This window comes from Pongo abelii, chromosome 22 (genome assembly GCF_028885655.2).
Source record: "Pongo abelii isolate AG06213 chromosome 22, NHGRI_mPonAbe1-v2.0_pri, whole genome shotgun sequence".
Taxonomy (NCBI): Eukaryota; Metazoa; Chordata; class Mammalia; order Primates; family Hominidae; genus Pongo; species Pongo abelii.
The window spans coordinates 44,678,038-44,703,597 of record NC_072007.2 but is presented as its reverse complement, the minus strand read 5'-3'; the positions used below and the strand labels follow the sequence as shown (position 1 = coordinate 44,703,597).

Below are 25,560 nucleotides of genomic sequence, written 5' to 3'. Positions count from 1 at the left end.
TGGTCTTGAACTCCTGATCTCAAGTGATCCACCCACTTTGGCCTCCCAAAGTGCTGAGATTACAGGTGTCAGCCACCACGTCTGGCTAATTTGTTTGCATTTTTAGTAGAGAAGGGGTTTCACCATGTTGGCCAGGCTTGTCTCAAACTCCTGGCCTCAAATGGTCCTCCCGCCTCAGCCTCCTTTTCAAAGTCCATTATTTTCCATTCTGTACCCATGTGTACACATTATTTAGCTCCCACTTAAAAGTGAGAACATGTGGCATCTGACTTTCTGTTTCTGAATTATTTCACTTAGAATAATGGCCTCTAGTTCTGTCCATGTTGCTGCAAGAGACATGATTTCATTCTTTTTTATGGCTGAGTAATATTTTTTAATGTAAAAATGACATTTTCCAAAGTGAAAACTGTAAAACAAGATACATTTGGAGAAGTCTAGAGTGTTTGCTTTATTCATGTTGTTTGTGCGTTAAAATATAAGCACATTGCATACATATGCATATTTACACACACATCTAAAAGATAACATATTATATATATTTTCTATACTTCTGAACAAGCGTCTCATATCCATAACTAAAAATTAGATGAGAAAGGCAAGAACTCTTGTCTTAGAATTGACTTCATTGCACTATATAGCATTTCACACCGCGGTTCCAGGCCACAGGGTCCCTTGGGTAGGGGGAGACAAAGGGTGTGGCTGACAGGGAGACTCTAGGACTACCATTGCCACTTCCACCAAAGCAGCCACACTTCTGTTCCACATAGTTGGCATCCAAATTTGATCTGAAAAACAGTTTCCACTACTAAAAGAAAAATCCTACGAGAAAATGACCACAAGCCAATTATCCACCCAAACCTGCTGATCCTGGCCTCTGGGAGAGGCTGTTTGGAGACCACATATTTCATATTAACTTTACCCTGATGAGATTATCTTACTGTCTGGGGTTGTCCAAACTTGAGCTCCAAGAAAAACCCTATGTGGGGGAAAAAAAAATCCTCCTCCATTCAACAGTAGAGCAAAGGACCTGACCAATCATTTTGTCCACATCTTTATTTGAGGGAATCCTTCATGCCCATTTTATGAAACATCTTTAGCTCTGATTAAAGAGGCAAGAAAATACAAAGGAAAATACAAAGGAGGAGACTGTTAGAGTTTGAAGCAAACTGTCATTTTGCCTGAGTATGTAAAATTAAAAGTGCTTTCAAGATGAGGTATTGAATTAGCTCAATAACTACAAGCTCCTGGTGGGCGCGGTGGCTCACACCTATAAACCCAGCACTTTGGGAGGCCGAGGCGGACGGATTATGAGGTCAGGAGATCGAGACCATCCTGGCTAATACGGTGAAACCCCATCTCTACTAAAAATACAAATAATTAGCCGGGCGTGGTGGAACGCGCCTGTAGTCCCAGCTACTCAGGAGGCTGAGGCAGGAGAATCACTTGAACCTGGGAGGCGGAGGTTGCGGTGAACCGAGATTGTGCCACTGCACTCCAGCCTGGGCAACAGAGAGAGACTCCCTCTCAGAAAAAAAAAAAAAAAAAAAGACCTGCAAGCTCCAGTGGAAGCTAGGTGTGCAGACTGACTTTCTTTTGCAATTTGCCATACCTTCCTTCTGCCACCTGGAAAAATCACTCTTAGTTGTGCAAATGGGAAGGCAACTGGGACAAATTCTATGCATACACAGACACACAACACGTAAGTCCAGGACTCTCTGGGTGTGTCATGACTATACCCCTGGTGCCTGGCACAATGCCTGGTGTATAGCAGGTGCTCAGTACATATTTTTGAAACGGATGAATGAAAGTAAACATTTCTCCCCATCTTAAGCCAAATTGGTAGGCTCATTACTATTAAAAGATTGCCAACCTCTGTCTCAGACCTATTGCAGAAGTGATGTCAAAGTAGCATTTTTATGGGTAGCATCTGCAATTCCCATATTTTACGGGTCAGCAGGGAGTTGTTCTGAGTATTTAGTCCATGATGCTGAAATCTGAAGTGTATCTGTGGGACTGGCAACGCTGTAAAAAAGCCCTTTATGAGGTCATCATCCCCCACTTGCCATCTCTCCCCAGATGCAGATGTGCAAGCTTTTAAAAACACTTGAGAAGCCACCATGCCTCGCTTTGCAAGCCCTCTTTTAAGAAATGTCATTATCAGAAGTCAATTTGATGGCATCAAGAGGAAGCAATGCCTCCAATATCTGAAAACCCTGAGAACACTGCAATATGATGGATTTAAGACCGTATATTTTGGGGAAACCAATATCCCAGAAAGTCTAGTAACTGGGGAAGATATTAGTGATGGATATTTCATACAAACCCCAACTTGGTGTATTGTGCACGCTGCGGGTAGTCAAGGATGGGTGCCTTGGAAATATCGGATGTTCCTAAGAGATGAGCTGTGTATCAAACAAGAAGACAGCCTCTTCTCTGAGTTCTGTGATGTGGTGAGGAAGGCCTATGGAAAGTGTGTCATCGTGGTCAAAGAGAGAAGGCAGCAGGAAGAGCAGAGGCCAAAGGAAGACAGAGAGGCTGAGGGCCAGTTCTATATCCCTACAGTCATTAGCTTAGCAAGCATTACGTGTTGCCCAGAGGTGGCCAAGTCCTGTGGCCATGAACTACTCTCTCTGCCTTCCCCTTGCAATTATCTGAACCCTTTAGACTCAGCCTGGTCTTCTCTGAAATGGTTTATCATCAATAACAGAAATGAGTTTTGTTTGCAGTCCATTGACAGTGTCTATTCTTACCAATGTATACTTTTCAGCAATTTAATTAACAAAGGAATTGAAAGGATAAACGCAAGCAAGTGGAGAACATTAACTAGCAAAGTACGGAGATGGGAAAACTACTATCTTGGGAAATTTTCTTAAGGGCGATTCCTCCAACAAGCAGTGAGGCTGCTACATGTCTGGTCTTTACCGTCAACTCTGTTGAGATGGATTCCACACCACTGCAGCCAAAGATACTTCAACAGCAACCTCACAGGGGTGCTGCGAGAACTGAGTTGCTCCTAAAGATGTTGGCAAAGCACTTTGAGTTTACTAGAAGTTTCATTAAAATTTGTTGGTAAGTTAGGGGTCTTGACTCTTATCTTGTGAAGCCTACTTTGAGGGCTTTGTCAAGGGGAGGCTTAGGTCTAACCCAGCCCAAAGGTGGATGGCAGTAAGCAGGGGTGAACAGGCTGAAAGGTTGTGTGGTCAAAATTTAGGTCCGAGAAAAAAAGAGAACCAGTGTGCAGTCATCCCCCAAAAAGCCCAAATTAAATAGTGTGCCAACCAGTTTCCACCCACCAAAGTAATCCACAGGGATCCAGCTTGCCATGGGCGAGATATTGTCCAGATGGTTGCCAAGCAAGACTCCCTCCTCCCGATTGTCCTTCCTTCCTCGTCGGCAAAGTGGTGGAGGATGAGTGAGAGGCAGCCGCGGAGGGGAAACTCCATCCGGACACTCCAAGGGGAATAGGTGGTCCCATTTAGGACCTGGAAAGTTATGGCAGTGGTGGGTTCAAGTGGGCTATGGTGGGCAAAAGGGTGGCATGCATGGGGGTCTGCAGAGACCACTTATCCAGCCAATCTCCCCGCCAACTCCAGGAATTCCAGCAGGTCATTAGACTGTGCCGTGGAGTTTCATCTCGAGACCCTGTAGCTGAGCCACTTGCAGCTGGGACAACACCTCCCTATTTAGGTTTGGGGCTGCTGCCGATGTCCATTGTAAGAATTTGTGGTTGTCTTTTTCATTTTCATAGAAAAAGTCTTGAACCCTATTAAACATATCATAAAATTCACTGTTGGTTATGTATATTCAGACAGTCATTTTAGAGGTAATCATTCTGAGGTGTGTAAAAAGAATAATTTATGGCTGGGCACAATGGCTCACACTTGTAATCCCAGTACTTTCGGAGGCCGAGGCAGGAGGACTGCTTGAGGTCACGAGTTCAAGACCAGCCTGGGCAACATAGCAAGACCTCATCTCTACAAAAATATTTAAAAATAGCTGGGCTGAGTGGCATACATCTATAGTCCTAGCTACTTGGGAGGCTGAGGGAGGAGGATCACTTGAGCAAGAAGTTTGAGACTACAGTGAGCTATGGTTGTCCACTGCACTCCAGCCTGGGTGACAAAGTGAAACCCTGCCTGTAAACGAAAAAAAAAAAATTTGTAAACTTATATGGGATGTTGGTAGCGGTGGTGGGTGGTGGGGCACCCACTCAATTCACTCAATTCTGCATGAATCTAAAAAATGGCTCTAAAAAATAAGGTCTTTGAAAAAAAAAACAATTTATGCACATTTCTGGACTGGGCACAGTGGCTTATGCCTGTAATTCCAGCAATTTGGGAGGCCAAGGTGAAAGGATTGCTTGAGCTCAGAAGTTCGAGGCCAGCAACATGGCAAAACCTCGTCTCTACAAAAAATACCAAAATTCGCTGGGCATGGTGGTGCACACCTATGTTCCCAGCTGCTCGGGAGGCTGAGGTGGGAGAATCACTTGAGCCCTGGGAGGCGGAGGTTACATTGAGCAGAGATCACGCCACTGCACTCCAACCTGGATAACAGAGTCAGACTCTGTCTCAAAAAGAAAAGAAAAGAGAGAAAGAAAGAAAGAATTTCTACCCAGAATTTCCTAACAGCCAAGTGCAGAAGGCATCCCATCGTTTGCTTGCCTTCTTTCCCTCCTGAACCTCCCTGTATTATTCAGAAAGACTTTATCAGATGAAAGCGAACGTTCATCGCTTTTCAGCAACTAAGTGTCCACCGCTTCTCAGCATTTTGTCATGGTTACAAAGGGAATCCTGGTAACATTTTTCCTGGAGATTAATCACACCTCAAACAGCTGACCACTCAGAACTATAAAGTTTCCACTGTTGCAGGCCTCACTTGACAGTCAACAGTGCTGTATTAGTTTGTTGTGGCTGTCGAAACAAATTACCACATTGGTGGCTTAAAACAACAGAAATTAAGCCAGATGTGGTGGCTGTGGTTGCAGCTACTCAGGAGGCTGAGGCAGGACGATCGCTTGAGCCTAGGAGTTTGAGGCTACAGTGAGCTCTGATCACACCACTGCACACCAGCCTGGGTGATAGAGTGAGACCCTGTCTCAAAAAGAAAGAGAGAGGGAGAAGGGAGAAAGGAGGGGGGTGAAGGAGGAGAGGGAGGGGAGAGAGAGAGAGAAAGGAAGAGAGAAGGAAGGAAGGGAGGGAGGGAAGGGAGGGAGGAAGGAAGGAGGGAAGGGAGGGGAGGGGGAGGGGGCAGAGGAGACGGAGGGGACGGGGAGGGGGGAGGGGACAGGGGAGGGGGAGAGGGAGGGGGCAGGGGAGAGGGAGGGGACGGGGAGGGGGAGGGGGAGGGGGGAGGGGACGGGAAGGGGGGAGGGGAGGGAAAGGGAAGGGGAAGGGGAAGGGGGACGGGAAGGGAAAGAGGCCAGGCAAGGTGGCTCAGTGGCTCATGCCTGTAATCCCAGCACTTTGGGAGCCCGAGATCGGAGGAGCACTTGAGGTCAGGAGTTGGAGACCTGCCTGGCCAACATGGTGAAACTCCATCTCTACTAAAAATACAAAAATTCGCAGCGTGTGGTGGTGGACGCCTGTAATTCCAGCTCTTGGGAGGCTGAGGAAGGAGAATCACTTGAACCTGGGAGGCAGAGGTTGTAGTGAACTGAGATCACACCACCACATTCCTGCCCGGGCAACAGAGCAGGACTCCATCTCCAAAAAAACAAAAAAAAGAGAGAGAAAGAAAAGAAAAAGGATAGGACAGGACAGAACAGACAAGACAGCGAAAGGCAAGCTGTTGGCAGGGCAGCACTCTCTCCAGAGGCTCCAGGGAGGACCTATTTCTTGCCTCTTCCAGCTTCTGGTGGCCACTGGCATTCCTGGGCTTGTGGCCACACCACTTTCTCATCCTGTATCAAATCTCCCTCTGCCTCCCTCTTACAAGAACACCTGAGATTGCATTTAGGGCCCACCTGAGTAATCTAAAACCATCTTCACATCTCAAAATCCTTAATTTGGTCACACAGGCAGACCTTTTTCCATCTAAAGCAACATTCATAGGTTCCAGGGAACAGGACCTTGATATCTTTGGTGGCCACTATTCAGCCAGCCACAGGTGCTAAAGGAAGTCTTGCTCTGCCAATAGAAACATTGCATTTCTCACTGGCAATTAACCTGGTGAAATAACTCCTATTGTGTAGTATATTTGTGAGGTCTTTTTCCCTCAGGATTTCATGTACGTTTTAGGATTTAAGTTCCTTGAGAGCAAACCATGGTACTCAAACTTCCTTGGTCACTTCAATGTGCTGTCATTGTGCAGGCCCACGTGTGGGTGGCCTGAGTTTTGGGAGATGAGTGGGTTTTGCCCTACATCCCGTTTATTCCATGCCTCTGGAGTTCTGGAATAATAGGCACCAACAGCTACACGTGCTGGGCACAGTGGCTCACTCCTGTAATCCCAGCAATTTGGGAGGCCGAGGTGGGTGGATCATTTGAGGTAAGGGGTTCGAGACCAGCCCAACCAACATGGTGAAACCCCATCTCTACTAAAATACAAAAATTAGACAGGTGTGATGGCGGGCACTTGTAATCTCAGCTACTCAGGGGGCTGAGGCAGCAGAATCACTGGAATCCTGGAGGTGGAGGTTGCAGTGAGCCGAGATCGTGCTACTGCACTCCAGCCTGGGTGACAGAGCAAGACTCCCTCTCAAAAAAAAAAAGATAGATGTGGAAAACTGAGGCCCAGAGAGATTCAACCCAGAATTCACGCTCAGAGCCATTATTCATGCTGCCTTGCCACTAACGCATAGCTATTATAATTTAATTCTCTTAATCCTGTCAGTTGTTTTGCAGATGAGGAAACTGAGGCACTGGCAAGGCACTAGGGTCAAGAGATTCTGAAGCCCATGCTCCTCACCACCATGCTTAGCTCAGTTATTGAAGGTGAGCTTTTCCTTTTTCACCCCCATCATTTCTATGTCGCAAGGCTCACCTCTGACCTCAGATGAGACACCAGCCACTAAAATGGCCAACTCCCCTGGACACCAAAAAATTTTATTTCAACATAAAATTAAAGAGGAGACAGAATACCTTTTAAAGACAAATTATTTTACAGTGATAAAAAAAGGAATGTTTTTAGGTTATCAGCTAAAGATAAACCAACAGGAGCTATTTTTGTTTGAAAACTAAAGCAATTTAATAAAACAGATTTAGAGTTCTATTCCTTTGAGGCCTTGTAAAAATTATTAGAAAAGAGGAAAGAAGGATCAAAAGGACTACCCTTTAATGTGCAATTTGGTTACATAAGATTGTATTCATAATTAAGAAATGTTGCTTTATGCTAAACCTGAAAACTTCCCATAGAAAGTAACAGAAAGTTCACTGGGCTTTTGGAATTGGATGGACCTCGTTGGAATCTTGAGTTTCTAGCTTCGTAGCTGTATGTTCTGGATAAGTTGCTTTACTTCCTTGAGGCTCAATCAACTCCTTAATAAAATACAGTGGGACTTTAAAATCACATAACCTGTCCAGGAGCAGTGGCTCATGCCTGTAATCCCAACACTTTAGGAGGCCAAGGTGGGCGGATCACTTGAGGTTCGGAGTTCTAGACCAGCCTGGCCAACATGGCAAAAACCCATCTCTACTAAAAATACAAAAATTAGCCTGGCATGGTGGCACATGCCTGTAATCCCAGCTACTCAGGAGGCTGAGGCAGAAGAATCGCTTGAACCTGGGAGACGGAGGTTGCAGTGAGCCGAGATCGTGCCACTGCACTCCAGCCTAGGTGACAGAGCAAGACTCCATCTCAAAAAAAATCACATAACCTGCGCCAAGCCACTGCATTGTGTCTGGCACCCACTGAGTGAGTGGTCCATGGTAAGGTCGAAGCAAACATGTCCACAATTAGACCTGCCATCACTGATCTCATTTCCTTTTCACTCTTTCAGAAAAACTTTTGTTCCTTTTTATCGCTGGCATCTAATGAGGATGGACACATCTTAAGATACTTTGATCAGAGAAAACTTTGTTCTCTGGCATTTCCTTTAAGACCATCTGCACTATCTGCAATTGGTTAGGGAATTAATAATAAGAAGAGGTTTCTTCTGGTGGGGGTGGGACAGGATGGCTGGTGAGGACAGCCCACAGTCTCTTTGGGAGCAGCCATACTTAGAGTACTGTATTTAGTTAAGAGCGGGTGACCACACGCAGCAACGCAGGGCTGAGCCACATATCTCTAGATATGTCCACTAGAAGAGAGCTCCTGATGTTGGTGGCACTATTCTCCTTCTGAGTTGTTGGCTGATGGAACATCCCAGCCTCTCTGGCCTTCCCCATCACTAACACCCACAGCCCCTCTCCCTCCCACCGATCAGAGGGAGAGGCAACCCTTTTGAAAGAATCCCAGACTCTTTGTTTGAATTATTTGGTTTCTGAGATTCTCATGTATGTCTGTGTTAAACAGACTGTGTGAAATGGCTGAACCTCTTCTTCATGCCTGAGGTCATCACGATGAACATAACATCATCATGTGTGGCATCCCATGTGGGACGCTGTAGCTGCTGCAGTGTCTGGTGCATGAAGAGTGCACGGTGAGTTATCAAGTCTGCTTCTCAAAGACCGTCCCTCTTGCTCAAAGGTATTTCTGCTGCTGACAGCCTTTCTTCCTTTCTGTTTCTAATATGTTGTAAGCTTGAAAACCAAACCTGTTGCGAATGTGTGTAAAATAGATCAAGCAGGCTGTGCATGAGGGACTCTGGGGCTCTCCGTGGGTGGAGAATGTGGATGTCAGCTTCTGGTCTTTGCAACGCATTTCAGGTCCCTTGTGTTTGTTCTCGGTCATGGTCCAGCAGGTTGCGGGATCGCTGTGGTCCAGGTGGGGTCCTGCTAGTGGGCTTTACCGGTCTCTACAACCAGCGGTGCATGCATCCAACCAATAATTTAACATCAAACTACACATCTACCAACTTCATGTACCTAAGGAGTGGAATGATAGCAAGAACTCCGCCTTGAAAACCTTGAGCCTTCAGAGAGACCGATTTGAATAAGAACTCCATCTCCTGTGTGGCCTGCCTTACTGCAATTAAACTCTTTCTTTATTGAAACAAACAAAAAAACCCAAAACATAAAAAACGAACAAAATCCCTTCAATTAGTGATTAATCATCTCCCCCTAGTGGTAGAAGGGTGTATAGGAAAAGTAACCAAGCAAAAACCAAAACTCCCAAATGCTCTTCAGAAAAAACCTACACCCAGCCTGGGCAGTACAGCGTGACCCTTGTCTCTACTAAAAATAAACAAATTAGCAGGGCCTAGTCCCAGCTACTCGGGAGGCTGAGGTGGGAAGATCGCTTGAGCCCAGGAGTTCAAGGCTGCAGTGAGCTATGATTGTACCATTGCATTCCAACCTGGGGGACACAGCACGTCCTCATCTCTAAAAAAACAAAAACAAAAACAAAAAACAGAAAAGACATGGGCACCGTTGGGATGATCAGTGGTTTAGTCCAGTCGTTATGTCTTCTTCTACCTAATTTTCCAAGATGGCCAGATCTTCCACAAATTCCAAAGTGTAGCTTTAAATCCCAAAGCCTAGAAAAGCACTTGTGTTTAGCACATGAGTGTCTACTGGTCAGCAGATCCCCCGCCTTGGACTTATGAGGCACACAGGTGGGTGGGTATGAGGGAGGAAGTGGTGCCAAGGTAGTAGGTCTGATGCCAGGCAAGGCAGGAGCAGGTGATGCCCTACACCTGCAGGGTGGGTAGCAGAGGCCAGGCCCCTGGGGCAGGAACATGCGCCAGGGTGGGGTAACCTGCCAGGGTGCAGGGAGGCCCTGACAAAGGGAGGATGGTAGGCCACTGCCCAGGGTCAGTTCTAGGCCCCATCTGAGCATGTCAAGGAAGTGTGGGGATAGCAGAAATCCAAGGGCATCCCACCTCTGCTGTAGTTTTCCATTCATGTTCTAACAGGACCCCAGGCCGCAGCAGGATTAGGCAGAATAAAGTCACCAGGGCTCCTGGCAAAGGCTGGAGTGGCCTCCTTCAGAGAGAATGAGGTCTGGGCTTACGTGAAAGTCCACTTTGACTATGGTGAGCACTGCAGCTTGTAGGGCCAGGGTCTGTCTGTCCTCAGAACTTTGTGAATTCTTTCCTGCTTCCTAAATTGTGCTGAAGAGCATCCAGCAAGCACAGTGCAATTTAAGATGGAACTCCCCTGACTCCCCACATGGAAAACGCAATGTTCGACACAAACTGGGCCAGGACGGGGAGACGTTTACTAACATATACTCCTGCAAGTTTCCCATGCAGCCGTCAGCAACCAGACCAAACACGCCGCCCTGCTTCCAGTGCCGGCTGCTGCTACCTCACTCCCCATCGCACAGTCTTGCGAGAAGTGGGAGAGCATGAGCTCTTGTCACAGGGATCTACGTGTGTTAGGTGCTGAGTAAAACATCTTCCCATCCTCCCTGCCCTTGGTTCCAGTGGCTCCTAGGGTGCCCTACCCTTCATTTCTCATCAGCAAATCCCAAGGAGCAAACAGGTGAGGAGAGGACAAAACACACCCTAGGGCTCCCACGATTCCTCCCTGCGAGGACCCTCATGGTTAACACAGGAGTCATCTTTCCTGGACGCACACAGCCTCCCTCCACCCTAACAATGAAAACACTCCAAAACACTCTCACAGGGGTGTAGCAGCTGTAGGAGGAAAAGACAAGAAAGGAGGGTACGGGAGGGCAGCCTATGAGGGGGCCTGGGGTCGGGGGTAGCTGGCCGAAGCACCCAGTGCTGGGGACCCCACTCCCACAGCAGATGTTTCTGCACCACCTTGTCCTCTATGGAAGCCTCTCACCTGGGACCCCCCAGCTTGAGATGGTGGGGGAGGTGTAGGTTTACAAAACCCCCCCTTTACAACATGGGGTGGAGGGTGCTGTGTAAGAGAAAGAGAAAGAGATATACAATTTGACTTATTCCAAAGGCCACAACTCCTTTTTTTACAAAGGCATTTTATTTTAGTAAACAAAATACTGGTTATTCTTTTTTTTAATTTTAATTTTACTTTTTTTTTTTTTGAGATGCAGTCGTTCTGTTGCCCAGGCTGGAGTGCAGTGGCACAATCTAGGCTCACTGCAACCTCCACCTCCCGGATTCAAGCAATTCTCCTGCCTCAGCCTCCCGAGTAGCTGGGATTACAGACGTGCACCACTACACCTGGCTAATTTTTATATTTTTAGTAGAGACAGGATTTTACCATGTTGGCCAGGCTGGTCTCAAACTCCCAATCTCAGGTGATCCACTCGCCTTGGCCTCCCAAAGTGCTGGGATTTCAGGTAAGAGCCAGCATACCCGGCCAGTACTGGTTCTTTTAAAAACATATACAAATTCACACTATTTTAAGTTAAAGGTCTAGGTTGGGAGTTTATCCTCTAACAAATTATTCAATAATTAAGTCTTTCTTCTCTTTCTTCTCAGCTGGAGTCCACTCAAGCTGACATTTACATGGCAGAATCTAGAAGGGAAAACCAAAGGGATGAGTAGGAAATGTTTGATAAGAGTATACCTGATGTTTACTGCTCAGCATAAAGACGTATGCTCAGCCATTTAAACTTAACAAGCGGACACCACTCAAGTCTATCACTCAAGTCTAGTTATTAATGAATGTATTTTTAGCATAACTGGGATTACTGGCATGTGCCACCACGCCCAGCTAATTTTTGTATTTTTAGTAGAGATGGGGTTTTGCCATGTTGGCCAGGCTGGTCTCGAACTCCTGACCTCAAGTGATCCACCTGCCTCGGCCTCCCAAAGTGCTGGGATTACAAGCGTGAGCCACCGCGCCCAGCCTGAAAACTCTTTTTGTTTGAAGAAAGTCTCTAGTCTTTAAGAAGCTGCCAGCCTAGACAGGAAGACCAACTCCCTGAGTTGCTTCTAAGCCATCCAGCCCTGACTTAACTGCAGGTCTCTGCTGATGTCTGTGGGAGGACCAAAGCCTTTATGATCTTCCATCTCATATTTTCTTCCTTTGATCAGTTTAGCACACAAAATGGGGATTGTCAGGAATATAAATTCAATCAGCAACATTTTAATTTAAACTGCCTTCCCTCACCCTTTTTAATTTCTCTCCTCCCCATCGTAATGCCTACTCCTAAATTTCAGTCAATCAAACACCTTAAAAAGAAAGAAAGAAAGAAAGAAAGTAACTTCTTCTATCTAGCAAAAGCCTACAGTTCACTGGGGACCAGTGAGTGGGCAGCTGCCGGAAGTGGTGAGTAACAGAGAGTGAAGCGTCCCTACAAGCTCACTTGCCTGTATTCAGGAAGGTAGCACAGCTTGGGCTTGGCCATGCTGATTGAATGCATTTGACCTGGGATCAATTTCTGACTCTGTTCTTCAACCACGTAGAGTGAGACATTCTTTCAATCTGAACATGCCTCACAGAGTCATCAGGGCTGAATAACACAGTTGTGTATGAAATGCTTAGCAAAGTCCCCAGCACAGAATAACCACTTAGTAGGTGTTGCTACTATTCCTCATCAGTAGGTCTTTAGCCTCAACAAGTCTGATGGCACTGCAAGGGAATTCCTACTGACGGAAGCATGGAATCTCAGAGTGGGCTGGGTTTGGGAGGTCACCTAGCCCAGTGGTTCCTACAATGACCTGTTGCTGAGAAGACAACCTAAGGATTATCTAATGGGTTTTCAAAAGAACAGAGGCTGGGCACAGTGGCTCACACCTGTAACCTCAGCACTTCAGGAGGCTGAGGCGAAAGTATTGCTTGAGCCCAGGAGTACAAGACCAGCCTGGGCAACACAGCAAGACCCCTTCTCTACTAAAAATTGTTTTAAAAACCTAGCCGGGTGTGGTGGCATGCTCTTGTAGTCCTAGCTACTCGGGAGGCTGAGGTGGGAGGACTGCTTGAGCCCAGGAGGCGGAGGCTGCAGGGAGCCGAGATTGTGCCACTGCACCACTCTAGCCTAGATGACAGAGTAGGATCCCCTATCTTAAAAACAACAACAAAAAACCGACACCCAAACCTAACCAGAGCCATTATGGAATCTCTCTGGGCTGAAGCCTGGGAATCTTCATTTAAACAAACACCTGGGCAATTCTGATCATTAGCCAGGTTTGGGAACCAGAGATCTAGAACCCCACCACCACCATATTTGAATCCTTTTTTTTTTTTTAGACAGGGTCTCGCTCTGTCACTCAGGCTGGAGTGCAGTGGTGTGATCATGGCTCACTGCAGCCTTGAACTCCTGGGTTCAAGCAATCCTCCACCTCAGTCTCCCGAGTAGTTGGGACTACAGGCATGTGCCACCACACCCAACAAGTGTGCGGCTAAGCTTTTTAATTTTTTTTATTTTTTTTTAAGTTTTTGTAGAGACAGGGTTTTACTATGTTGCCCAGGCTGGTCTTGAACTCATTGGCTCAAGTGATCCTCCCACCTTTGCCTCCCAAAGCACTGGGATTACAGGCATGAGTCACCACACCTGGCTGAATCCCCTGATTTTTAAAGTACAGAACTCAACCTGCAAAGTGAAGAAACTGTATCAACACACTGGAATCAAGGTAACTGTGAATTGTCATGTGTTAAATCTGTAACAGGGGCTTAACAGGAACTTTCTGGTGCCTTGATGTATTGTAACTCCCCAAGTACTAAGCCCACCAGTGTGCACTGTGATAGGCACTGGATGACAATGATGAGTGTACCCTCAGGCCTGGTGAGGAGGTCCTTGGGAAAAACCTAATAAGCAAGGCCAAAGGCCATGGTGGCTGAGGAACAGCCTGCAGGCGGATGGGGAGTGGGCACAAGTGGCAAATGAGGTCTGGGTTAAGACCAGACTGGGAAGGGATTTATTTGTCATACCATGGAGTCAGACTTTATCTTAAAGATAACAGGGTTTCTTAATCTTGGAATTTCAAATGACCTGTGACTCCCCACATCTGCAAACTTCTCCCTACACACAAATGCAGATGGTTTCAGTATGTGTGCTTCTCTGGGAAGAAGGTCCACAGCTGTCACTGAGTCCTCAATTCTTAACCCAATACCTGTCAAGAACCATTGCCACTGCAGGTTTCAAGAAGGATGAACTAATCCTCCGTGCACCTTGGCTCAGCAGCACTCACATCCCAGGACCAGGATCTGCACACCTGGCCCTTTATGGAGCAGTTCTACCTTAGAGAACAGGTGAGGCCACATGCTCCCCATGCAGCCCTTCAGACCCGACGGACAGGGAAATCTCAGACCTCTCTTGTTCATTGATTGGTCACCCCAACCCACTGGCCAGCTCCCATTTGCAAGGTTGGGTACTATGGACTCACCTTCAGTTATCTTTTTTCTCTGATTGCTTCTTCCTTTCAGCCTCTAGTTTTTGTGGTTTTGCTTCCAACCTTTTTCTCTGGTATATTTTCACTCCAGCAAATGCCAGGCAGAGAATTAATGTTTTTGCTGCCAAGATATACAGCAGCAGGGGCACGTGCTCAAGAACCTTCAAGAGGAAAGAAGCCATGCTAACTAAATGTTCCATCATTGATATGGGAGGTTTCTTTTATGATCCTTCAGTCAACAAATATTTACTTAGCACCTATTCTGCAACAGGCATGAGGATAGGGGGCTGGGGCTACACTGGAGACAAAGCAGAAAAGGTCTCTATCCCCATGGGGCCAACAGTCAAGTTACAGCTCTGCTCTTTGCTGCTTGCTTGCGACTGGCTTCATGGAGGGGACCACCGGTCATCTACAGGCGTGGGGACTCTGGTCTCTCACAGCTCAACCCTGCAACCTGCTGATCACCCAGGCCCTTACTTCTGAGGCAGCAGCCAGATCCAGTGAAAGGAGCTGGAGTCCGGAGGCCTGGGTCAGAGCTCTACTTTATCACCGACTGACTGTGTAACCTGGGTCAGGCAATGAGCTCCTTTCTTTCTGAGCTCCTGCCCCTTCATCTACAAAGTAAGGGTGAATCAGACCTTGCTTCTGGAAACTACAGCTTTAGTACTCTGGGATTTTCTCTTGTTTCTAGAGACTCATTAGCACTGGCACTTGATGGTAAAATAAAACACAACAGAACTCAAAACATTAAAACAGAGCTGCTTACTAACTGCCCTTGCAACCCCATTCACTAAAATAAAGTCTAGGGAAAAACTATGGATTTGAATTACTCACTCTTTGCACTAGTAGGTTTTTTGTGTGAAATTCTATATATTGCAATAGTACCTCAAAGCAAATATTAGTTCCATACACATGGTTAGTATGACCTGAATGATAATTATGTGCTTTTTGTGTGATTAAAAATTCCCTCCCAAATAGTGAAAAGGTATGCTTTGGTTGATCAATCATTATTTTAGAGGACCAGGTAGGATTTTATCCCAATGAAGTCCTTATTTCTGTCAATCACTTATTATATGAAATACCAATGAGATTCCACTGTGGGGGATACATATGCATCTCCCTCTAATAGTCTAACCGAAGTTGATCTGAACCTAGTTAGTGTGTACAATATGCTCACAGAACCGGGGGGCTGAAAAGAACTTTCAAGGGGACCTAGTCGACCCGCTGGTTATATGAGCAAGGAAAGAAGAGCTCCTGGAGGTTGAGAAGTTGAGGGGTCCCACAGCTCCCTCATGAGGAACCAGTTGGAAGGACATTCTAACCCCAGGGCCATTCTCCCTTCCACTGATGCCTGATTTTCAATAAACTGAAATTCATAAAATCACAATGTATGTAGATGAACGTTCCTATGATTGTATCGAAACTCTTTATGACTCAGAACTAGATGTGGATTTCACGGTTAGAAGCTGTAGCATCAGCTGCTGTAGACTGGGAACTCACGGCATGTAAAGTGCCTTACGCGGCTCTTTCCCTTCTGCCCTTAGCCACCTCCACGAGCAGATGGCTCGCCCTGACTGCGGTGGAACTGAGAAAATGCAGAGGCGGGGAGGCCAGCAGTCAGTGAGGCAGGGCCTGACTCAGCTCCAAATGCTCCAAAGCCCAACTCTGTAGCATCACTCTGTCCCGTACTATATATGATTCATTCCTCACGCCCCTCCACTTCACAACTAAAATATGCAAATACACTATGGCTTGGCTACTGGATTTTCCAGAGGCAACTGGACTCGCTACCTCTGAAATCATTTAACTGGTTATGTATGGATATTTGCAGAAGGATATAGCACGATATGATAGAAATACACTGAAAATCATGGGAGGAGGCAGGGATGCAAATACTTAAATCGTTTCAATTTTACTAAAACAGTAAGAACACAAGAACACTCAGTAATTAGCTAATAGTTTTCAACGATGAAATCGTTTTAACAGTAAAGAATAAGCACAACACATACACTTCAGAAAGATCACTCTGACATCAGTATAAAAGACTGAAAAAGTTCCGAAAGTGAAACTTTTCAACTTTTACTCTGGTAAATATAAGGAGCTTTAAACATTGACTTCGTTTCCAGGCTCTTCTTCCCTGAGACCTAGGCTAATCCCCTCCCTCCAGTAAACCCTGAAATCCTGTTTTCTTGAAGGTTCACATTTTAGAGGTGAAGGTTTGATGCCATGCATACAAACCAGCTATGAAAAGAATGTTGTTGAATAAACTTCTTTTTGTTTGCTAGGATTTTCCAGGCTACCTGAGGCAATGACTCACACTGGGAAAAGCTACTCTCTTCCAGCTTTCTCAGTCTCTCCGAATAAACCAATGGGGTCTTATTATTATTATTATTTTTCTCGAGACAGAGTCTTGCTCTGTCACCCAGGCTGGAGCGCAATGGCACCATCTCAGCTCACTGCAACCTCCACCTCCTGGGTTCAAGCAATTCTCCTGCCTCAGCCTCCCGAGTAGCTGGGATTACAGGCATGCGGCATCATGCCCAGCTAATTTTTTGTATTTTTAGTAGAGACAGGGTTTCACCATGTTGGCCAGCTGGTCTCCAACTCCTGACCCGTGATCCGCCCACCTCGGCCTCCCAAAGTGCTAGGATTACAGGTGTGAGCCACTGTATCCTGCCGGGGCCCTATTACTAATATAACAAAGCCCCACATTACTGCCCATAGCTATCTACAATCCAGATAGGAAACTTAGCTTTAGCAATTGCAGGAATGTACTCTCTCATCCAGAAGTTAGAAAATCCATGGAAATGGAAACACATCAGCCAGTGGACCCTGGTGGGAGGCTTCAGTGTTCACTTTGTTTTACAGGCAGTGGAGAGGCACGGCAAGAGGCAGAAGTGTGGACTGAGAAGGACGCAGCACAAGGGCAGCAGAGGTCAAGAACATTCACAGGGTAAAGCAAAGGGCTCCAGGGCCCCCTTCCTGCCCTCTCTTAGGCACTAACCTTCAGTGGTATGAAACCCCTTCCTCCAATTTCCTTTTAACAAACCCCTTACATCTCTTGAAACATACAGACCTTCAGGGAGGAAAATGAACGCTGCCAGGGTAGGCTGGATCTATATGAATATTTTTTTGAGACTCCAACCAGGCTGGAGTACAGTGGCATGATCACGGCTTCCCACAGCCCTGACCTCCCAGGCTCAAGCAATCCTCCCACCTCAGCCTCCCGAGTAGACGGGACTACAGGCACGTGACACCATCCCCAGCTAATTTTTTCTGATTTTTTGTAGAGCTGGGGTCCCACTATGTTGCCCAGGCTGGTGTTGAACTCCTGGGTTCATGTGATCCTCTCACCTCAGCCTCCATTACAGGGGTGAGCCACCATGCCTGGCCTAGATCTATATTAATTTTTAAAAACAAAACCCCAGTACCTGTGAAATGAGAATAACTAAGTTTTTAAATAATGAGGCCATACTTGTTGCTAATGCACAGGTAGCACTGTTGACTGTCGCTGCCGGCCATGGCCCACTGAGCCAGACGGGGAAGGCCATCAGACGCACTGGGGGCTACTGAACCTTCCACCTTCCGCAGCTGTCTGCAATCAGGGCCATGACTTTCTTTTTTTTTTTTTTCTTTTGAGACAGGGTCTCACTCTGTCGCCCAGGCTGGAGTGCAGGAGCATGATCTCAGCTCACTGCAACTTCCACTTCCCAGGCTCAAGCAATTCTCCAGCCTCAGCTTCCCAAGTAGCTGGGACTACAGGTATGCATCTCCATGCCCAGCTAATCTTTGTATTTTTTTGTAGAGACGGGGTTTCACCACATTGTCCAGGCTGGTCTTGAACTTCTGAGCTCAAAGTGATCTGCCTGCCTCGGCCTCCCAAAGTGCTGGGATTACAGGCGTGAGCCACCACACCCGGCCTGGGGCCATTCCTTTCTAACACTACACAAGATGGGGCTGTGTTTAAACACAAAGCTGCTCCCTGGTAGCCACTTTCCTGGTGCAGAAGCTGGGAAGGTTTGGGCAGATTTTGTTCCTGATGGCGGAAAAAACTGTCACAAGCAAGACTGGCCCGAGTGGTCACGTGGGTTGGTGTCACTCTACAATTAAAGAGGAAAACTCCCCATGCATTGCCTTCGACCAGTGTGCACCAGCACCGCCTGGAACTTGTGAGAAGTGCGAATTCTCAGGCCCCAGCCAGATCTACCCAATCAGAAACTCTGGGAGTGGGGCTCGAAATCCTTGCCTGAACTAGTGCTCAGGGGTGAGAAACACTGCCTTGAGGCATTAGGTTTAATGCGTTGAACGCTGGTCCTTAGTACCAGTTCCTGCCTCTCTCCTCTACTGACTCAGCCACTGCAGTGGGCGAACGGCCTCCCTAAACCTCACCCCACACTGCTTTCCGCTCCTTCCCCGCTCCATCCTCTCACTGCTTCTTCTTTCCTTCCCAACCTTTTCACTGTGAGCTCTGATCCTCAAGGCATGCTAAACAAACTCTCCTATATCTTCCCACCCTTCAGGGAACACTCACTCTGCATCATTAACTTATACCAGTTCCTGGGCCCTCAGCCCTCCTGCAGGGCCTGCCAAGCCCCTCACCCCACAGAGCTGGGGAAGATGGGAAAGCTACCTTCCTGGCTCCCTGATCCTGCTTCCAGACCTTTCCAGTTTCTCCTTGCAATAGAAAATCACTGGATGTTTTGAAGAAAATGCTTATAATAATTGAAAAAACACATACAATAAGATCCTATGCATGAAAACATGCCACACATATATACAGAAGAAGATGAATTTACCGAGATTGTTAATAGTAGCCATTTCTAGATGGTGAGACAATGTACGATTTTTGCTTGATATTAGACTTTGCAAAGTGACTACAATAAACATATTTTAGTGGCTGCTCTCTTAAACAACCTCCACCTCACCTTGTTGACTTCCGGGACTTAAAATGACATTCTCCTTTCCCCCGGTGAAACCTGATTGCTGACCTACTCTCTGGCTGCCCTTGAACTTCTGCTCCCACCAGTTGAATCTAATGTTTCACAGGGGTCAGGTGTCTTTACTCGCCAAGCAGTTTATTTAAGTTGTACTTGATGCTATGTTCCATAACTTATTTAAACATTACGCTTGTGAAATATGACTGTGTAAAGCAAAAGCTTTTATGAAAACTAAGTTGAATACTTTGAAAGACTCAAGTTTGAGTTGGAAAAAAAACGCTGTTGGCAAGACAACTGTAAAAGATTAGGGAAGAGTATGAAACACTGGAAAGATTTTGTGTATACATTGCTCACAAGATCTTAATCCACTGTCTTAGTCAATTCAGCTCCTAGAACAAAGGACCACAGACTGGGTGACTTATTAAAGAGGTACTCGTCACAGTTCGAAAGGCTGAAAGCCTGAGGATCAGGGCGCAGTACAGGGGGTGTCTAGCGGAGCCCTCTTCCAGGCTACTGATGGCTGGCTTCTTGTTGTACCCCCAACATGGCAGAAAGAGGGTAACAGAGCTCCCTGGAGCCCTTTTAATAAGGTCACTATTCCAAACATTAGGGCTCCAGCCTCATCACCTAATTACCTCTTACAAGCTCCAACTCCAAATATCATCACACTGGGCACCACGGTTGCAACATATGAACTTGGGGAAACACACACATTCAGTCCACTGCATCTACTTTAAAGGAACCAAAATGGCCCGAGCACAGTGGCTCACTCTTGTAATCCCGACACTTTGGGAGGCTCAGGCAGGAGGACTGCTTGAGCCCAGGAGTTCAAGACCAGCCTGGGCAATATAGTGGAGCCCTATCTCTACAGAAAAATGTATAAAAAAAGAAAGCACAATGCAAAATTGCAGGTAAAGCTTTAAAGGTATAGTTTTTGTAAGAAAAGTGAGGAAGATTTGAAGTTAGTGAATGCACACTCGAAGAAAAGGCCTGGCCTTCTTCCAGAAGTCCAGCGAATAAATGTACATTTATGTTTTAACTTAAAATGAAACATAAATATTATGCTTTCACCTACTTTTTCTTTTTAATCAATCTACAGGTGTAGAACTGTTATTCTGAATTTTCACAATCAGGAGGAAGAAAAAACCCCAAGCCATAAATATTTAAAACTATACTCACCTTCCAATTCATGGTAGACTGTGAATTCACTCCTGATCAACACAAGCCCCCAACAGACAAGTACATAAGAGGCAGCTGGAAGGTCAGGTCCAGGGAGCTGGAAGGTCTGATCTGGGCAGGAAGAAAAAACAGGTCAATTTGGAGTTCCTAGGGCAGACCACCTTAGAAAGATGTCCCTTTGATGGAGAAAGGGCATGTGAACAGAAAGTGAGCTCCACAGAGAGGCGGGCTGTGTCCTGACAAGGCGATTGAGAGACTGGTGGGAAGTGGGTTGGGCGAGGGCCCAGACAGGCCTGGCCCTTGCTAAGCAGAAAGCTCTCCTCAGCAGCTCTCTGTAGCCTCCAGCAGCACAGCGCCGCTCCTGAGGGGACATGGGCTCCCATCCCATTCATCTGTGAACCTAAGGGCCCAAGTCCAAAATCTGTCCCTCCACCTGCCTCTAGACCTAAACGCAAGCTGGTTTGGGAGTGAGTGTCTTTGTCAAGTCCTCTGAGTGTTAATTTGTTAATTAAGCTCATCTTGGTTTTTCGAAGATTATCTGGGAGCAAGGGAATAAGTGACAGGGTAGAAAAATTGTCGGATTCAATTCAGATGCAGAATTTTCTCTAAAGCTTGAGGGAGACCTAGTAGAAGGTAGGGAAGGAAGTGATATCAGAGAGGATGGTGAATTGTGAATTCCAGAGTTGCAGAATTGTTCTTTAGATTCTGATTTTTTAAATGACAGCACTTTGGTTCAGAGGATGTTACCCCAGCTCATATGCCACACCATGGCATATGGAAGTGAGAAGGCAGGGCTGGCAGCCCGAGCCTTGGGATTCGCTCCAGGGCCTTGTAGGTCACTACTCTTAGAATATGACACATACCCCAAGAAGACTTGAGCTCTGGATGAAGAACCTACACCCTCTGGTAAGTGACTTCCCTCTAGGGCTTCAGTCCCATCTGTAAGTGAAGAAAGGTGTCAAGCAGATGGTGTTTAGTGCCCCTACTTTTTCTGAAATCCAATGCTTTATAGCACAATAATCATAGTTTAACTTCTTTGTGTCAGATACAAAAATTGGCTAAAGTGCTTAGATGAGTTAAGGCATGTAGCCCTCACAACTACCCCATAAAACAGCTTACTGCCTCCACTTTAGAGAGGAGGAAATAAAATTTAAGTAACACATCGAGGGTCTCACAGGTGGGCCTGGGATTCGAACCCAGCCAGTCTGGCTCCAGGGCTTTAACCTCGGCACCATCCTGACACAGGCAGAGAGCTTTGCATTCAAAAGTCAGGGAAACACTTCTCTTGAAATGTACTTACCGTCATAATTAAGAAAAGTGGCAGAAAATTTCAAAGGCCTTTAGAATGGGGACAAGATGAACTTCAGGCAAGATGTTTTTACACAAACTTTCAATTACAAAGCTATCTAAGTATAAAAAGTTCATCCCCCATCTATTCAAGATTATAATATCTTGAAAACAAGCTAGCAGTTGGCACAAGGTAGCCAAGTTTTCCCCATGACTTTTTCAAAGTCAGATAAGGTAGCGATAGGAATTTAAATCATAGATCTGTTTAACTGTAATGATGGTGGCTGAATGTGCTCGTTACCTTCATGGGTAAATGGCTCACTTGTCTTTAAGGAGCAGCAGATTCTGACCTGCACTAGAGAAATATATTCCTAACATGTTATAACCTGTTGCTACAATTTTCATTTTGAGTATCTCTAGTAATCTTAGTGATTAGCTATGTTGTATATTAAAATGTTAGAAGTCTTATAAATTTTATTTTTACAATTCTTGCTTTAATTGAGTTGTATACAAATATAGTAGATGAGTCTGGCTGTTCCTTCAAAATTTTCTGAGGCAAAACTGCATACCCAGTGAATTGATGTACGTAGAATATTGATTCCCAAAGTCAAGAATGAGAAATAGGTTCAACAATCTTACAGGAGGAAATGAATGAAAAAACATCCAGTGGTCTGGCCCTCTGGAAAACATGTGCTATGTTCACTAGCAGTGTGACCTTGGACAAGTCACTTGGCCTCTCTCAGCCTCAACTTATCCATCTGTAAATTATCTTGCAGATTAGACTGTAAACACTAAGCACCATGGCCAGCACACAGAAAGCACTGAATGTCAGCCATTGTTGTTATGTTAAATCTCTCTCCTTCCATGACCGGACATGCCAAGCTGAAGGATACAGGCTAGTGACATCCAGGGCAAAATGCAGTCATTCCAAGATAGCAGGGCAGGGAATAAAGATCAGTAGCCTGAGGACCAGGACAACTGGAGATCTGAGCTCTACTCTTGGTGGCACCCATGGTGTGGCTTATGACCTGGGGTAAGTCATTAACCCTCCAAACCAAAGTGCTGTCATTTAAAAAATCAGAATCTAAACAACAATTCTGCAACTCTGGAATTCACAATTCACCATCCTCTCTGATATCACAGAACCTGACTGCCAAAATATACTGGCAGCTGCCTCAACTTCATACCTGGAGTGATAAAATTCAAGCTCTTTAGGAAAGAAACATATTTAGAGTCAATCTGCAATAGTAGCAGAAGGGCTGTGGTGAGGTACGAGTCAAGAGGGTGAACCACCCTGATGTGACCTGCTCATTCCCACCCACTGCCTCTGAATTACCACTTTTCCCCACCTCCCTTCAATTACATGCCCAAGCCAGCCATTTTCATAGAGTCTTTTGCAAATGAGAAGAAAAAAGCTAAAAGTATCAGTAAGCTATTTGCTCTGCTGCCATATGTACACCTGATGCAATATTAGAAACGAGGGAGCTGGTATCTGAAGGTTGAACTGCAAAAGCCAACAAGGTGGGGATGTTTTTGAGGGGCATAAAATCTATGAAGTGCGGGAAATTTTTAACTTTCCCTGGACCTATCCATGATCTTAGCTTAAAACACAAAAATAACAAGTGGCTTAGATACAACTCCAAATATTTCTATTTCCTTCACCGCAAAAACACCCTGTCTTCCTTTGTCAGGTTTCTCTTAGAAACAAAAAAGCTATTCGCTTATTTTGGTTAGACCAACTAAAGCAATATGGATAATGTGTCGTCCACGATCTATTAATACTTTTTCTTCTTGGCACACCTAACAAATTCAAGGATCAGTCTATCGCTTGCTGTCTCCTTCCAGCCACGAATCATGCTGCTCCCTTTGTCTGAACTTTCTGAAGCTGTTCTCATTCCCGGTCTCTACCCTTTTCACCCAACCCTTCACCCAGTCATAAGGAGGGGTAGGTCCAGGAAGAGGGCTGCCAGGTGAACCTTGGGCATCACTTGGCCCTCTACACTTGTAGGCCTGGGCCTCCAAGCAACCAGCCCTGTCCGATCTCAGCTGCCCAGACTCCACAACTCAACATTTCAGGGATCCACCGAGAAGCGATGACAGGTGTCCGCGTCTCTCCCTGCTGGAAGCCCAGGCCTCGGAAGGCAACGTCGGTGCCTGTGCTCGCTGTGCAACCCTGGGCGAGTCGCTGAACCTCTCTGGGCCTCAGCTCCTCCTGGGTAACCCGGGGGCCAGTTCAGGGTCCTCTCCCCATCCCCTTCCCCCAACACTCAGGGAGCAACACCTGCCCTCCCCACCCTGCCCCCTTCCCCCAGAGCTGCGGATGAGGACCACGGGCTGTCATCGCTTCCCCCACCATTCCAGGGGATTGCTTGTCTCCCTAGACTCTCCGGGGACCAACACCGTAGGCTTGAACCAATCCTGAGCCCCGCCCGGGCCACGTGCCAGCCGGAACACACTGCTCAGCGGGTTGACAGCGCCCGACGGCCAGGTCCAGCAGGAGCGCCCCGCGGGTGGGGCCTGGCGGCCTTCACCTTCCGGATCCCCGCCCCGGCGCGACCGGCAGCCGGCAGACTTTTGTCTAGGAGGGAAAACCCGAGCGCGGGGCCGGCCGCGGCATCGTAGCACCCCGAAGAGCTTTTGGAATTTGGGGCACTCCCTCCTACCCCGATGTCACACACTTACTGCTCGCGACAGCGGAGGCTCCAGCGCCTGGCCGCGCACAAACCACGACTTCTACCGTCCTGCTGGGGAAAACTACACATCCCGAAATGCACCGCTACGTGCTCAGGCGCAGTGGGCCGGTGCCGCAGACATGGGTGCGTTTCTCCGTGCGCAGGTGCAGTGGGCCCGGGCAGACGACCTGGGGCGCGCTGCTCCGTGCGCAGGCGCAGTGATCTCAGGCGGGCAGCCCTGGCCCGCAGCTCTTGGTCCTGTGGCTAAAGGCTGAAGTCTACGTAGGCCCCGGCGGGGAGCCGCTGGGGTGTAGACCAGGTGCCTTTGTCCAAGCCTGGCGGTGTGTTCTCACTCTGAGCTCACCTGAGCTGGAGGGTGGGTTGTTGCGGGACCCTTCCGCCTTCCGCTGTCTCGAATTCCCTGGGTGTCTCCTCGCTGCTGTCTGCAGCTGAGGACACGTGGGTGCCCTTAAGAAGCTTCCAGACGCAGTGTTCGTCATCTCTGACAGCGTGCATGCATTTTCCTTTGGGGTAACGATATGGTGCCGCGGTACTAGGTTTCCAGATTTCTTAAGTCAACATGCTTAGTAAACGCGTACAGAGTTTGAGACCACTCAGTGCTAACGCCATGGGAGGGCACAAACTGGGCACCCAATACAAGGAACGAGAGGAATGTGCAGGGAGTTACCACCATGTGCTCTGCTCCCCTTCTAAGGATGAGGAAACTGAGGCCAGGGGAGAGTAAGGTGGCTGGCAATAGAAAACGCGCGAATGGCAATGGCAGAATTGAGATTCGAACCCAGGCAGTGTAACTCCAAATCCCGTCAGGACTCTTTGTGGTTATGTTAGAATGTTAGAGGGTGTGGATGGAAGAACAAACTGAGGGGTGGAGGGGTTGGTTCTGTTAAGGGAAGTGTTCCTGGAGAAAGTTACAAAAATAGCTTTGTTCTAAGCACTTAGTGGCTGTTGCCTAAGTCTCGTAACAAGGCGGTAAGGGATGTGCCATGATGATAACCATTTCACAAATGAGGAAATGGAGACACAGAGGTTAAAGTAATTTTTTCGTGGTTTTAAAGGCTGCAAGTACCAGAGCTGGGACTTGACCCTGGGTAATCTGGGTATAGATTCTATCAAATCAGCCACTATCCTGGGCTCCTTTTAAAATAGCATCTGA

The 25,560-nt window shown here is 46.9% G+C and overlaps 2 protein-coding genes across 10 annotated transcripts; one reads left to right on the top strand and one right to left on the bottom strand.

Annotated features, from left to right (window-relative positions):
• Positions 1-423: 423 nt before the first annotated feature.
• Positions 424-25,560, bottom strand: SMIM11 (small integral membrane protein 11). Of its 7 annotated transcripts, none has more exons than XM_054542477.2 (4): positions 24,397-24,493; positions 20,428-20,538; positions 14,306-14,472; positions 424-785 (listed from the first exon to the last, which is right to left on the bottom strand). In XM_054542477.2, exons 2-3 carry the CDS (start codon positions 20,437-20,439, stop codon positions 14,308-14,310), a joined length of 177 nt encoding a protein of 58 aa, XP_054398452.2. In that variant the 5' UTR covers positions 20,440-20,538; positions 24,397-24,493; the 3' UTR covers positions 424-785; positions 14,306-14,307. The 7 variants fall into 7 exon arrangements, with proteins under 7 accessions (XP_054398452.2, XP_054398453.2, XP_063576945.1 ...); XM_054542478.2 differs by lacking the exon at positions 424-785 and adding an exon at positions 3,748-3,763; XM_063720875.1 differs by lacking the exons at positions 424-785; positions 24,397-24,493 and adding exons at positions 10,970-11,492; positions 24,751-24,828.
• On the top strand, positions 2,073-9,595 carry C22H21orf140 (chromosome 22 C21orf140 homolog). 3 transcript variants are annotated; one of them, XM_003780168.5, is made up of 4 exons: positions 2,073-3,069; positions 6,835-6,935; positions 8,455-8,581; positions 8,843-9,595. In XM_003780168.5, exon 1 carries the CDS (start codon positions 2,118-2,120, stop codon positions 2,871-2,873), a length of 756 nt encoding a protein of 251 aa, XP_003780216.2. In that variant the 5' UTR covers positions 2,073-2,117; the 3' UTR covers positions 2,874-3,069; positions 6,835-6,935; positions 8,455-8,581; positions 8,843-9,595. The 3 variants fall into 3 exon arrangements, with proteins under 3 accessions (XP_003780216.2, XP_054398450.1, XP_063576943.1); XM_054542475.2 differs by having other exon boundaries at positions 8,840-9,595; XM_063720873.1 differs by having other exon boundaries at positions 8,455-9,595.

Coding starts and splice junctions, on each gene's coding strand:
- C22H21orf140 (XM_003780168.5), top strand. CDS start 2,118: ATGCCTCGCTTTGCAAGCCCTCTTTTAAGAAATGTCATTATCAGAAGT.
- SMIM11 (XM_054542476.2), bottom strand. CDS start 24,886: ATGACGAACACTGCGTCTGGAAGCTTCTTAAGGGCACCCACGTGTCCT. Junction 20,539..24,750: donor CAACCCACCCTCCAGCTCAG/GTGAGCTCAGAG, acceptor CTTCCTGCCCAG/ATCAGACCTTCCAGCTCCCT.